This window comes from Pezoporus occidentalis, unplaced genomic scaffold (genome assembly GCF_034315485.1).
Source record: "Pezoporus occidentalis ecotype Australia unplaced genomic scaffold, CSIRO_AGI_Poc_V1 ctg13, whole genome shotgun sequence".
Classification (NCBI taxonomy): Eukaryota; Metazoa; Chordata; class Aves; order Psittaciformes; family Psittacidae; genus Pezoporus; species Pezoporus occidentalis.
The window spans coordinates 2,870,549-2,885,308 of record NW_026913103.1 but is presented as its reverse complement, the minus strand read 5'-3'; the positions used below and the strand labels follow the sequence as shown (position 1 = coordinate 2,885,308).

General features: G+C 43.9%; 1 protein-coding gene across 2 annotated transcripts in view; it reads right to left on the bottom strand.

Annotated features, from left to right (window-relative positions):
• SMAP1 (small ArfGAP 1) overlaps positions 1–12,142 on the bottom strand; it is an 81,662-nt gene extending 69,520 nt beyond the window's left edge. The window contains exon 1 of one of the 2 annotated variants that reach the window (XM_062608146.1): positions 11,835–12,142. In XM_062608146.1, coding sequence (XP_062464130.1) covers positions 11,835–11,952 — 118 coding nt within the window. In that variant the 5' untranslated portion in view covers positions 11,953–12,142. The remainder of the gene's footprint in view (positions 1–11,834) is intronic. The other variant, XM_062608147.1, reaches the window with a different exon arrangement.
• Between the last annotated feature and the right edge of the window lie 2,618 nt (positions 12,143–14,760).

The following is a 14,760-nucleotide window of genomic DNA, read 5'->3' as shown; positions in this document are numbered from 1 at the left end:
AAAGTAATTACTCAGTCCCAGTTGCCACATACTACAGTGTTTTCAATCCACTTGCAAGCTCAATTGCATTCAAGAATAGTAAGTTACACACAATGAATCACTTTCATCTTCTTTTTCAGAAATTCCTGTAGGACTACTACTGCCGTTAATACTACTAATGAAGTCCTGTACTATTAAGATTTATCCATTTTCACTCAAGCATTTCAGTAAAATTGCATAAGATTCTTGTTCCCTCCTTAAAAAGGAGGTAGTACACAAGAGTATTGCAATTGATAACCAAACATGAAGTACCACATTCCTTCTCATCCATACAAGAGGGACAGTTCCCTACTCCTCATCAGTACATGCATTTTCTTACACAAAATCAGAGCCAGGCATAGCTTTGAGAAACAAAATTGCTTTTTTACTAAACCACAGCTGCAAAGTTAGAGGCAGTGTTGCCAAGCAACTAAGTATAACACATGGCTGTCCACAGCTCCATTCTGACAGGGGCTGAGCTAGTCTCTACCTCTTCTTCCTCCATGGTCTACTGGAAGTAAATACTTTTTCTCAAGGCAGAGGGGGCAACAGACAGTCTAGGTTTATCGAGACAGGCAGCACATTGACCTGTGTGGTTTTCCCTTCCCCATAAAACTTGTCACCATCTCTGTTAGCTACAGAATTAGTGCTCTCCCTATCCACATCCACCACAGTCTTGCAGCAGTAGGGTGCTCTCCAAACCAGAGAGTGACTCTAGAACACAGATCTACTCATAAGTATTTTGGATAAGCTGCAAACAAAGCAAGAACTCAGATTTTGTTGACTGGGTCAAGTTTGATAGCACCAAGCAGGAGCTCCTTGACAGTATGTACTTAAGACATACAAGTTCATCATCTACTGGAAAGCAACACGTGGTAAGACAAGGGAGTGGAAGCTAAGTAAGGGTTAGCATTATACCATATAATCAGTCTACTGTAAACAGAGACCAATGTGAAATAGTTATCCATCCAAATCTAAGTTTGCCAAGTCTTCACAAAAAAAATAAAGCTGGTTTATGTAAATGTCTTTCTGTGAAGCTGTTCAAGAGAAAAATTTAAACAGTAATATTGCTCAAGCTTTCAGTAAACAATCGGGTAAGAGGCTAAAATGAAGAACAGGAATCTGCAGTAGTTTCTGTTCTGCCCCAGTCTCCCAGGCCACATCACTTTTAGTCATAATACCAACTTCCAACCAGCAGTTTTAAGATCCAGGAAGATTTCTGACATAAGACTCTAGTTCTGAGCAACTTCCTACCAGCTCTAGGAAGTGGTTAAGTTGTGAAGGCACTCTCCTAGCAAGACTTAAACAGCATTTCAAATACAAAAAATCATTATCCTTTTTGTGTAGACTCCCAATTCCCACTTACTCTAAATGGCTGGGTTTGGTCCTTTTTACCTTTGCATGTACAAACTACAGCAAGATTTCTCTATCGGCTATTTCAGGAAAAGTGCAGACTGTACTACAGTCTGTATTTACTGCTGTACAATCATTTTCCTTTCTCATAAAGAACCTTAACATTAAACAAAGAACCTACTTTCAATCTACATATGGCAGATGCTTGCACTGCAAAGCAAAATAAAAAAAACTTACATGGTATCTGCAGCAGGTCTCCATACAGGCTTACAAGTGATGCAGCAGCTGAACTGAGTCTGAAGTAGCTGAGATTGGAAGGGAACCCTGGAGACTATCTAGTCCAACCCCCTGCTCAGAACAGAGCAAACTACAGCAAGTTGCCTAGGGCTGTTCCCAGTTGAGTTTTGAGTATTTCCAAGGATGAAGACTCCATAGCTTCTCTGGGTAACCTGCTCCCATGTTCAAGCTCTCACAGAATTAAAAAATAAAATTAAAAAAAATTAAAAAAAAAAATAAAATACTTTCATTTCAGTGGAAATTCCTTTGTTTCCATTTGTGTTCATTACCTCTTGGTCCTATCACCAGATACTACAAACAAGTCTATCTCTGTCGTCTTTGCTCTGTCACCAGATATTTACACACATGTATAAAATCTCCCCAGTAGCCTTCTCTCCTCCAGGCTAAACAATCCCAGCTCTTTCAGCCTCTCCTTGTATGTCAGGACACCAACCTCTTCATCTTTGTACCCCTTGGCTAGACTTGCTCCAGCCTGTCTGTGTTTCTTTGTAACGTGCAGCCCAGAACTGCACACAGCACTACAGATGTAGTCTCACCAGTGCTGAGGAAAGAAGTATTACCTTCTTCCAGCCACTGACAATGCTCTTCCTGAAATTCACTCCAAGATGCTGCTGTCCTTTGTGGCAAGGGTGCGTTACTGGTTCATGATGAATGTGTGATCCACAGGACTACCAGCATTCCTTTGCATCTCCAGCACTCCTTCCCTAAGGGTGGGGCTTCACATTTCCCTTTGTTGAACTTCATGTGGTTCCTGCTGGCCCATTTCTTCAGTCTGACCATTTTTCTGTTCTGAGCAGCAGCATATGCACCTAGCTCATCAACCACTCCTGCCAGTTCTGCATCACATCAAGTTTGCTAAGGGTGCAGTCTGTCCTATCACACAGATCATTAATGAAGATGTTAACAAGTGTTAGCCTCAGTATCAGCCCCTGACATACGCCAACAGTAACTGGCCTCCAGCTCAGCTTTAAGCTGATCACAACTCTAAGCCTGATATTTCAGCCATTTTCAATGCACCTCACTGTCTTTTCATCCAGACTGCGCTTCATCACATTACCAGTGAGGAAGTTACATGACAGTTTCAAAAGCCTCACTAAAAATTAAAAATATCCATTGTTCTCCTCATCCACCAAGCCAGTCATCTGGCCTGGTCGTTGCAGAAGGCTATCAGTTGGTTAGGCATGACAGCACCTTCGCTAATCCACACTGGCAATTCCCCATCATTTTTTTTCCTTCATGTTTTCAGGATTATTTGCTCTGTCATCTTCCCAGGGAGTAAGGCAAAGCTGGCTGGCCTGTAGTTCTCTAGATGTTCATTTTTTTCCCTTTTCAGAGATCAGAATGACATTTGCTATCTTCCAGTCCTCAAGATCTTCCCCTACACACACTATGACCTACAGTGGCCTCAAAATGACATTGGTCAGCTCCGTCTGCACTCATAAGTGCATCCCATTAGTCTTAACTCCTGTTGAGTCTTCCATCATATCTGAAAATTACTTGTTGTTGACACTACAGTGCAAATGGATTCAATCAGTCATGGGTTCAACTGCATTGCTCTTTGAGACCCTCAACATGAGGGTAAGGTACCACTAGACAACTTTACCTGTTCATAAGGCAAAGTCATTAAATCTTGGGGAATTTAGTTGTGGCCACAGGAGAATACAAAGCATCTAAGTTCCCAACATAAAGCTGAATCATACTCAAATTAACCTTAGTGAGCCACCCTAGGACAATGTGACACGTGAGCTAAATTAACTGCCAACTACTCCTTGAGTAATGGCTGGTAATTGACTCTAAGTCCTGTAGGAAGCATGGATTAAAGAGGGAGTCACTCCTCTAGGAAAAGGTACCTCCCTAAAAGTCTATTATCACATATGTATCTAATTGCTTCCTCTGTACTGTTGACAAGAACTTCTTAAAGCAGCAGCACAGTTGCTCTTTCTATACAGCATTCAGACTGAAGAGAGCAGATCTGCAAGACAGGATCAGTTTCAGCTCCACAAATAGAAGATTTATGAAAGAAAAAAAAAAGCAGAAGTCAACAGCTTGTATCAACAGCATCCTGCAGTAGCATCCTTTCCATGCCATTATGGAGTGGCTGAACCACAGGTTAGATACCATTAGAAGACACACCAGTAGCCCCTGACCAGATGAACTAGGGTGTGCTGCACTCCAAAAGGTAAGAAATACTCATAATCACTGTTCAGGAACTGTCCTACCTTTATGGTTAACAGAAAGGAAACAGCTTAAATTGCCAAAGTCTAAACTTCTGAATGTAGGACAGCAAACTAAGCATGTAAGGATTTCTGCATCTCTATAATCAACCCAAGAATCCAAAAAATTGCAAAATAATAAAAAAGCCCTTAAGTCCTACAAATATTTTTATTAGTAGTCACAGAAAAATGTAGGTTGAAAGGGACCTCCAGAAGTCATGTAGCCCAGCCTCCTGTCAAAGCAATGCTAACTTCAAAGCTACATCAGGCCACTTTGGGTCTCATCCCATCAAGTTCAGTTAAGTCCTGAAAAATGGAGACTGCACCCACAATACCAATTTAAGGGCTTTGTTTGAAAGCCTTCAGGCTGTGCACACAATTTCAACAGCAGGAGCCTGTATTTGCAAATAACCCTATTCTATTACAAGCTAAACAGATTTCCTGTGACTTATTTCAGAATATTTTTCTGCAGTGTAAGAGTCAGGAGACAGAAATAAATCCCTTCCTTACAGGCAAACACACCACTAGAGTGACCCAATACTACAACACCCCAGTGACTTACAAGTTTTAAACTAAAACTGCCACCCACATTCCACTCCTCCCAGCCAGAGAGGGATCTTCTGAAGGGTTATTTTCTTGGGTGAGACAACTAATTGTAGCTCTCAGAGCTGCAACAGTAACTAAATCCTAGTTTCAGTCTCATAGAACTAGTGTTAGCAGCAGCTAAAAGAGTACAGAATAAAACCAGACCACTGGGTTAATTTTATTTAGAATCAGGGAACTGATGCAAAAAAAAAAAAAAAAAAAAAAAACCAAAAAAACAACCAAACAAGCAAAACAAACAAAAACCCCAAACAAACAAAAAACCCACAACCCTGGTGATGCAATGTCAGGAGAGGCTGAAGAGAGTTTCTAGTCCCTTACGGTCTTTGAAAGCATTATCTTTCACAAAGAGGCAAGAAAAACAACAGTGTAAGTACTGGATGATTACTAGGATTTCTCGTGATACACAGTTCCTTACTATTATTAAAGGCCAAGATACATTACTCCAGTTGCCAAGATTAAACAAGACCCACCTTGACCCAAAGCAATTTACCTTCATTATTCCTTGTGGAAGGACATTGCAAAGCCTAATTGGACAGCTAGAAGCCTCCAGTTGTTGAATCTGTCTACTCATATTTCAGTCTGTTATGCTTGTATGATCTTTACCAAACTGATCTCACAGTAGAAGTATCAACCTTGCAACAGTATCACTTGATCTAAGTAACCTAGTCATAGCCAGTATCTGCAATTATGTTCACTGGCACAAGATATCCATAGAGCAGTAATCAGGGACTTTTTGGTCGCTACTGTCTCTAAACACCAGTATAGGGCTAGAAGCTGCACTTGAGCAGCGTGTGTAACTGACCTCCAACCTAATCAGTACGTGCTCCCTCTCCCTTGGTGTTCAACAGCTTCTCCACCTTAGGAGGAAGACAGGGAAGATCTTCACCTGGGGAGGTACAGCAGCCAGTGCCTGATCCTAGAGCAACCCAATACTGTACATGAGCTGTCCCAAAGCTTTCTTACAGTGACAGCCAGAGGGAAGAGCTAAAGCCTTGCACAGGCAGTGGGCTGTAAGAGTTACCCATTTACTTCAGGTTAATTCTTGATGAAGTACACTAAAGTATAAAATAAAGTTCTGGTGTCCTCAACATAAAAAGGACATGGAACTGTTGGAACAAGTCCAGAGGAGGGCCACGAGGATGATCAGGGCACTGGAGCACCTCCCGTATGAACACAGCCTGAGAAAGTTGGGGCTGTTTAGCCTCGAGAAGAGAAGGCTAAGTAGAGACCTCATAGCAGCCTTCCAGTATCTGAAGGGGACCTACAGGGATGCTGGGGAGGGACTCTTCATTAGGGACTGTAGTGATAGGACAAGGGGTAACAGGTTCAAACTTAAACAGGGGAAGTTTAGATTGGATGTAAGGAGGAAATTCTTTCCTGTTAGGATGGCGAGGCACTGGAATGGGTTGCCCAGGGAGGTTGTGAATGCTCCATGCCTGGCAGCGCTCAAGACCAGGTTGGACGAGGCCTTGGGTGAGATGGTTTAGTGAGAGGTGTCCCTGCTCATGGCAGGGGGGTTGGAGCTAGATGATCTTAAGGTCCTTTCCAACCCTAACTACTATACTCTAAGTATACAAGCAAGATTAACACAGTGAGAACACCAGCCATAAAAACAAGTAAATAGCAAAACCAGCTTCACGGAAGTGGTGCTCATACACATTCAAGCTGGTCTTCCAGACACAGAAGAGATCATATGCAAACTACTCTGCCCGTTTCAGTTTAAGCTTTTTTTTTTCCTCCCCTACTGCTAAGAGACTTTTATTTGAGATTGGCAAGTTCTTGGGGGAGTTAAGTTAGGTTTACTTGAAACCAAAACTGCAATAACTGGTTCTGGCCACACAAATTTCAGTACCATAATCTTCCCTGCGCTCCTAAGAGCCTGTATCTGCCACTCTTCAGACAGAAAAGACCAAGTCTTCAGTCATATACAGATATCCAATCGTACAGTACTATAAACACTGAAAATTGTTTTCATTAATATTATAAACAAAGTAAACCAATTTTAATCTGGCTGAACAAGCAACAGTGTCAATGTGACTCTTTGTTCTAGGATTCTGGCAAGAGATCATTTAAACAGGCTTCAAGCACTACCAGGTGTGAAGTAAACATTAAAACAAGCAAAAACAAAACACCTCCACAGATACAGAAATTTACTGACCTTTTCTGAAGGTTCAACACATCTGAAACTGTTTATACAAAGACATGCAAGCTTTCCATTATGTTAACTTTGTTACAGTTAAAATTTTACAGCAGTTGATATCTCAGGTAATTGCCTTCTTGACAGAGGTTAATTTACAAGCAGACTTCAACAGTCAATCCGTTCCTAATGAGCCAACATCCACATGCAAGCATACAAAGAAAAGGTACTCTAGAAAGCACTCACACTGGTTTCAAACATAACTTTTGTTGAAACATCATTAGGAACAGTAATAGGAGCCTTATGGTCCACATTTGCAGAGACAGTCACACCAGAACTAGACTGACAGCCTTCAGTTGACTGATCTACTTGCTTAGATGGCTGATCCTTTGATACTTGAATGTCTTGTCCCCTTCTAAGAAAAAGCATCTCCTTTTGAGCTTCATAACACACTTCAACTTCCAAGTACTTGATTCAGCATTGTTTAGTATCAGTGCCCAAATAATACCAGTCTTGCTGCCAAGCAGTAGCACAAGTCTAGGAGACTTCTTAGCATGTAATAACTAGGAACTAAGTATATGGAAATAGCAAATTACAGGTCCTAGAGTAAAGGGTTGCCAGTTAAAATTAACAGGTTTTTCATTTGGCTTCATTTGACAGATCTGTAAGAGGTGCTCTTGCTTAAAAGATTCAAATACCAGAACCGCAACAATAATAAAAATGCATTTAATCTCTCTCTACAGTGAAGGGGGGGGGGGGGAAGCCACATGCTTGATAACAGCTTTAGCATAATCTACACACAAGACAGATCTATAGCTATTTCTTTCTCTTAGATCCTTCCAATTCCTGCTAGCTTTACCTAGTTATACACACAAAAGGAACACAAAAAGAATTTCAATTGCTTATCTCTTCCAAAAATTCAGGATGACTTATGTTACTGACAACATGCCTTACTATTTCCTACAAGTATTAGGAACAGTAGTGTAACTACTTTCCAGTAGTATAACACTGGGAAGACATCTACTGCCTTATATAGATTGCTTTCAGACAGGGATGTAAAGAAGAGTCAGTACACAGACAAACACTGCCTTGTCAAATGACATCCCAGCCTCCTCACTCATCCAAAAATCTCAGCGATTGCATAGACTCTTCCAGAACCTTTGATTTTTTTAGGCTTCTTCTCCACAGAGGTGTCATCCAGTCTTTCTGGCAGCTGTAAAGACTTACAGTTTGAAGGCGACATATGGCGACTACAGTATGGCCCTACAGCAGGTAGCTTCCAAAATATTTTAGCAGGGACAGTCAGATCCATAGCAGCTATTTTATTTTAACAGTTAAAAAGGGAAATACAGCATTAAAAGCATTTCCAGAAACTGCTGCCAGAGTCAGCAATCCTAATTATTACTTAATGCTTACTCTGGCAGATGTGTCCTCAGCTGTATTCTCCACCTTCTACAAGATTTGCAGAACAAAGCTGTCTAATGTTATTTGCATACCTCACACTTGAAAAAAATTGGCCAGAAAACAAAGGATGGGTTTGTTCTTGATACAAGAACATTATTAAAGACAGCAAGATTATTCTGAGGAAGATTAAGAGGTAGGTTTTTTTAATACTTACACAGAGCAAGCATGTGATAATACAGAAGAGATGTATGCTTAAAACTTCCTCACAAGCAGTGCTGGTGGTAGTCTCATACTAAGAGCAAGGAGAGCTAACTCACTAATTTAGGAGTGAAAGAGCAATAGGACAGAAGTAAATTCAGATTATCTTTTTGATGTTAGAAGTAAAAAGCCAATAGGGAAGCCTTAACGATATGAAGGAAAAGTTCAACAGTGGCATTACAGTAGATAAAGTGAAAGCAATGAATGATAAATGCGCAAATAAGACCACATTAAATTTTTTAAGGCCAAAGGATATTTATAAGATTTTAAGTGATATCTGGCTACCTAAGTATTCCTAAGGCCTCAAAATAAAAAAACAAAAAACAAAAAACACACCAAAACAAAACAATTAAAACAGACACACCAGTACACTCTGCAAAATTTCAGTATCCCTTGGATGTGACTATCTGAACACTTATATAATAATTAAACTTAATACCCAAGGTTTAACAGAGACTATAACATATACAGCGAGAGGAAAGAATTAGTGATGACAGTCTCTCAGCTTTGGTTAAGAACCCATGCTGAACTGCCACCTATCTGAATGACCATACTCAAAACAAGGGGTTTAAGTACTGCCAGAATAATACAACTGCAACTCAATTAACCAGTTAATCACAAAGATACTGCTACCCCAAAATCAGGTGAACCAGAAGAGGAAAAAAAAGAAAAAAACAAACAAACAAAAAAAAACAACAAAAAAAAACCAGAACTCAGGGGATCCCACTGAGCAAAAAAAAGAGAATGACAAAGGAGCAAAGCTCACGCAAGAGAGGAAAGCAAAAAAAAACTGAAGCAGACAGCATTTCAAAGAAAAAAGAACCAACTAGATTAACAAAAGTAAAAACATATGTTCCAGCCTAGGACTGACACCACAGAAGTCCTAGATACTTTGTCGTGAACAGCTTCATGCTCATGGCTGAAGAGAATCTCTAGGGCCACTCAGCGAACTCCAGACTAATAACAAACATGACCAGAGATGAAAGGGATGTTGTTAGTGATGCAAGAGATGAAGGACACTGCCACAGTCTGAGGAAAGCCATGCAAACAGCTGACACAGTCTGGTTAGCTAATAGAGCCATGTTAAAAATCGCTGCCTCAGACATCACTGCATACCAGGACTAGCAAAACTACAGCTTTGCCAGACACCAGTAAGTCATGAGCACTCAGCCAACGTAGATTAAGTGTGAAACATTAGGATAAAACAGCTGGCTGCAACTGCAAGAAGCATCCTTCTTGATCAAAAGAGGAGGAAAAGCGAAGAAGTTTCAACAAGGAAGAGCTCAACAATGGCATTATGTGTTCATGACATGGAAACCCTGATTTTCAGCTAAACTGATCATGTTTTTTCTTCTGCGCCACATGTCTTCTGGAAGTATAAAGAAACCTAGGCTTCAAGGTACAGAAGAGACATCTCAACATTGTTCACACAACTCTCATTCCTACAAGGAAGTTTCCTAAACTTAAGAAAGCTACATGGATTGTCCATATAAGACCATCTCTCAGACAAAGTCACGTGTCTTTAGAACAGCTGAAGCTAAAATAGGTTTATCATTCCACAGTCTCCCCTCCAACTGTAAGAAAACCATACACTTAACAACAGCAGCACAGGCAAAGGCAGATGGCCCTATGAAGCTAATATGATACAAGACTTAAAATAAGAATTGCCAGAAGGCAAGTGGAAATTAAACTTGACAGAAGAAAGATAATAAGAAAACCAATTCCCTCAATATTGTAAGCTGACATTGCATCACACAGTATTTTCATGTCAGCTTTCCTGAGGGACAGGGCGAAAGCAAACCACACCTCTGGCATACAGAGACACCGCATGAGTGAAGTGGGGTTGAGCAGAAGAGAAAACAGAAGCTTTCAGAAGTGCTGTCAGATTTTTAGAAAGGTAGAAAGGTGGCAACTGAGTTACAGATACTAGCAGAAGGCAGCCTGGTCATGAGACGGGTACATCCTCCAGAACCTGAGAGACAAAAAATAAACTCAAGATACATCAAAGCTTGAACTTATGAAAGAATGCTCTTGTGACATGAGAGAGCATCAAAAAGATCAGAACAGTGGATAAAGAGATTCCTTAACACAAATACAAGAGGGAGGAAGGTGGCAGTGTCAGCACTGCTGAAGCAGCAAAAGATACCAAAGATCATAGAGGCTTACAAACGATCCTTTGACCAGGTGATGGTTAGGAAGAGGGAACTCGGAAGACACAACAAAAATTAGTTGGAGAATTCCAGGCTCTGGAACAGCCCAGAGCAACCCCAGCTCTGAGGCATATGGTACGGAACAACACACATATGGAATTCCATCAGCAAGCCACTCAGAGCAGCATTCAGCATAGAAATCTCAAGTGCCAGTAATGCACAAAACGTACAAGCATGATTCTTCCAGAAAATGATTGGTGACAACAAGTCTTTTACACAGTAACTGCAAGCCTGGGGGCAAGAATAGCTGTGCCATAAAATGATTAATAAAAGTTACCTGCAAAATATAAAGACCTATCATTTTTGGTGTAATCCATATTACATACTACTTTGGGTTACATACGAGGAAAATAAAGTCTTATTTCTGATGTATTAAACAACAGCACTGTGCAAGGCACTACATGATTTACATCCATGGTGGAAAACAGTAAGGAAAAAAAGGGAAATTACAAACATAGGGTCAATTCTGGTTGCTCAAACTAGCTTGCTGTACTTAACCTCCAGTTGAGGTGGAAAAGGACCAAACAAGGTAATTCTGGAGCTAACCATACAGTTCAAACACCTGGCTGTTATTCAGGAAGTATGATACTTAATAACTTGCTGTGCAATCATCTTATTTAGGATAGCATCTTAATGAATCAACTCCAGATGAGAAATGTGTACATTCTTCCATTTCAAGACCACAGAACCCAAGGTAGACACAAACATAAATAAGTATCTACTCTGCTGGAGAATAAAACTATTAGACTAATGATCTGTCAGTAGTGTAAGTCTTTAGAATCTTCATTCACCACCAAAGCTAAACCTGTGCCATATTTAGCCAGACACAGACACCCAAACTCAAAGAGCTTGGCATTTACGTGACTGAGTCTATATTCAAGGGCATGGGTTTAGACGCTCAATATTTAGCTCATCTGGCACCTATCCCGACCCTCGGCCAGCAACTTCCCGAAGGCGCGCTGACAGCCGCTCTTGATCGATACCTGCCGGCGCAGGAAGAGGACGCGGCACTGAAAGTTCAGGAAAGGGTTGGGCCAGCCGCTGCCCACAGCCTCAGCCGGGGGTCCTCACTCTGGGGTAACGCAGCTGCCACCACTCAGCTGATGGAGGGGCGGAAAACGCTTCTTCACAACGACATCGGAGGTTATATGCCTCCCACCGCGCCGGGAGGGGGGCCGGCTGCCGGCAGCGCCCTACCGCCCCAGCGGACGTGGAGCAGGGTGGGGTGGCGGCAGCGCTACCCGGCCCTCGCTGCCGGCCTCCCACCCCGCCCCGGCACACACCGGGCTCGCCGCACCTGCGCCTGCCCGCCCTCCTCCCCTGCCCGCCCCGCCGTACCCTTGGCCTCGCAGTCCGCGCAGTACTTGTTGTCCTCCTCCCGTAGCAGCTTGGCCAGGATGGCCTGGTGCTGCTCGTTCTGCTTCTGCGCCTTCTCCCGGCAGGAGCGGGTGGCCATGGCGGCGGTCGGCGCGGCTGTACCGGGGCCGGGCTCGTAACCGCTCGGGACGCGGCGCTCCGGCCCTGCCGCAGCCACGGGAACCCGGCTGCCGCGACCGACGACTTCCTCAACCGGAACTACTTACGGCTGCAGACGCATCCGCCTCCCTCCCCGGCCGTTTCCCCTTTCTCTCGAGCCCTCACACACACACAGCAGCTCTGCTCCGGGACTGAAGGAAGCGGGGGACGGTGTGAAAAATAGTCCCCCAGGTGCCGCACCGGCACGCCGCCGCTCCTCGCGGGTTTCCCAAAGGGCGGCAGCGATGCGGCTCAGTCGCGTCTTGTCTTGGGCACGGTAGCGAGGATCAGCTCGCTACAGCAGGTGGTGATATCCCTACGCCGTCGGAGGACCCCGCCCCGCAGGTAGCGCCAGCTGCCGCACCTGTACGGGCGGGGCAGGGCGGCCTAAGGGACGGTGTGCCCCGCCCAGCCCCGCCCCGCCCCGCCCCGCTGCCGGGCTGGCCCCTGAGGCGGCCCGGCCTGGTGGAGCGACCCGGAGCTGAGGACAGCGCCTGGCTCCGGGTGCTCCCCCGGTACCTCCTCAGGCAGCCGCGCTGTTCCTGACTGTGCCCTGCGCGGCGGCTTGGACGTCCCGGATCTTGTGGTATCCCCGGTGCTCGCTGTGAGGGCTCTCGGGCCCTGCAGATCTCTAACCCGCCTGTCTTCTCCTCGCCCCGCTGGGGAACCCCAGTCGGGAAGCCCTGCCCGGGTTGGGCACCACAGAACGTGGCGGCGGTAGCACACGATGTAGCCCACCTAGACTCAGGGATGTGCCTGTGGGGAGGTGGATCTGCACCTTCTGCAGGTCAAAGCACTTATTTTATCCTTGGATGCCCTATGCGGTATCCGGTAGCCTGTGCCTCGCCAGGTGGCAACCCGCATGTGAGAAGTACCCCAAAATACCCAGCCCAGTGGTCTGCCAGGCTCGGTGGTGGTCTGTAGTCCTCTGTCCTTGGGGCAGGCGTCTTTCTCCAGGCCAGTGCTGGGGGGAAAAAACGCTGTCACAGCCTCTTGATTGGATGGGCCCTGTCATCAAGCATTAATTTGCCCTCCAAACCCTCTCCAAGAGTATGTGTTTCTGTCTGTAAATAGCATTATGGGCAGCAGAGACCTTACAGTGCTTAGGTGGCGAGAGGCTCTGCGGCATGCAGAGGCTGCTCTGTTGGTTGGACCCAAAGTAGCTGCAGAAGTTGTAGCCCAGGCTGACTTTCCATGACCAAGGCTACACGCATCTACACTTTCCCCCCTACATGTCTGTAGTGTCCCTTTATCCATAGATGTACCATCCCTGGAGACATTCAAGGCCTGGCTGGATGTGGTTCTGAGCAACCTGACATAGAATGATAGAATCATAGAATGGTTTGGGTTGGAAAGGACCTTAAAATCATCTAGTTCCAGCCCTCTAGTTAACAGCCCCTCTGCCAGATGTCCCTGCCCATGGCAGGGGGGTTGGACTAGGTGATGTTTGAAGGTCCCTTCCAACCCAAACCCTTCTATGATTCTGTAATACTATATCAGGTCCCTTTTCCTCTGCTGGGTACTTTGTTGAGTCTGTTCACAAATAACATCCTTTTTGTTAGCTCAATTTTAGCTTGCTTTATCTTTTCTCTCTAATGCAACCCTTCTGGAAAGAGCTGAAGCCTATATATAGCCCATAAAATACTTAAGTGAGGCAGATGGAAATTCAGGTCTTTTCTCTCCCAACCATTAAATTACTGAATCATTCTCTGAATCTTTCTTTTTCTCAGATCCAATGGCGAACTAATTATCCCCTAAGTTTGGAAGAGTTACAACAGAAAGAACCAAGAATACTGCACATCAAGTTAATGAGTACTTAAGCTAGCACCTAACATGGGAGAATGTGTTTAGATCTCCCTCAAATGGAGAGTTAAGATCTGCCCATAGACTGGCAGAGTGTCCTGGCCATTGAGCATGAGGTTGCAAAATGAGGATGTGGTATTGATGCTTAAGTCCAAGAGATGGCTTAGCATCCTACTTGGAGGCAGGCATTAGGGGTTAGAACTGAAAATACAGAATGGCAAAATGAGGCTGAGCTCCATTTGCCTTACCACAGTGCTTGAATCCAAGGACTTACTGCACCAGAAGGAGCATAAAACAAGCATTAATTCAGCCTGATATTAGCCATACTTGGCTGGAGACTCAGTTATTGGGGTGCTGTAGTGCCAGCTGCTTAAACACAACATTGAACAGGACTGACTTCTAGTTGAATACATTACCAACAAGCATACATACTGATACAGGGTTAACCAATGTACAGGGGGGTTGTACAAGGGGGTTGTACAAGGGGGTTAGAGGAATTAGCTTGCTTAAACAAAAGTATTGTCTGTACCTCTCATGCCTACTAAGCAGAACAAAGGCACTAACTATTGATAAGGAAAAGCAGACACCTGGTTCTATTGACAAAATACAGACTGATTCTACTGATAAGCAGCTATTGATAAGGAAAAGCAGACCCCTGAAGGGGGAGAAGCAGATGGTTTATGGCTGGGACACCGACCAAACCCTAAGGCCATATGTGAAGACTAAAAGGTGAAAAGTTCAAGAAGAGGAAGACTCATTTACTTCATCTTGAAGACCCCTACCCACAGGAGGAAGACTCATTTACTTCATCTTGAGACCCCTGCCCATGACCAGAGGGGGCACTGCACAGGCGCAAAGGACCTTCTAACTCATTATAATACGAAACAGGGATAGGACATGAATATGTACAGGCGTATTGTGCAACCTTATGAATATATATAACTTT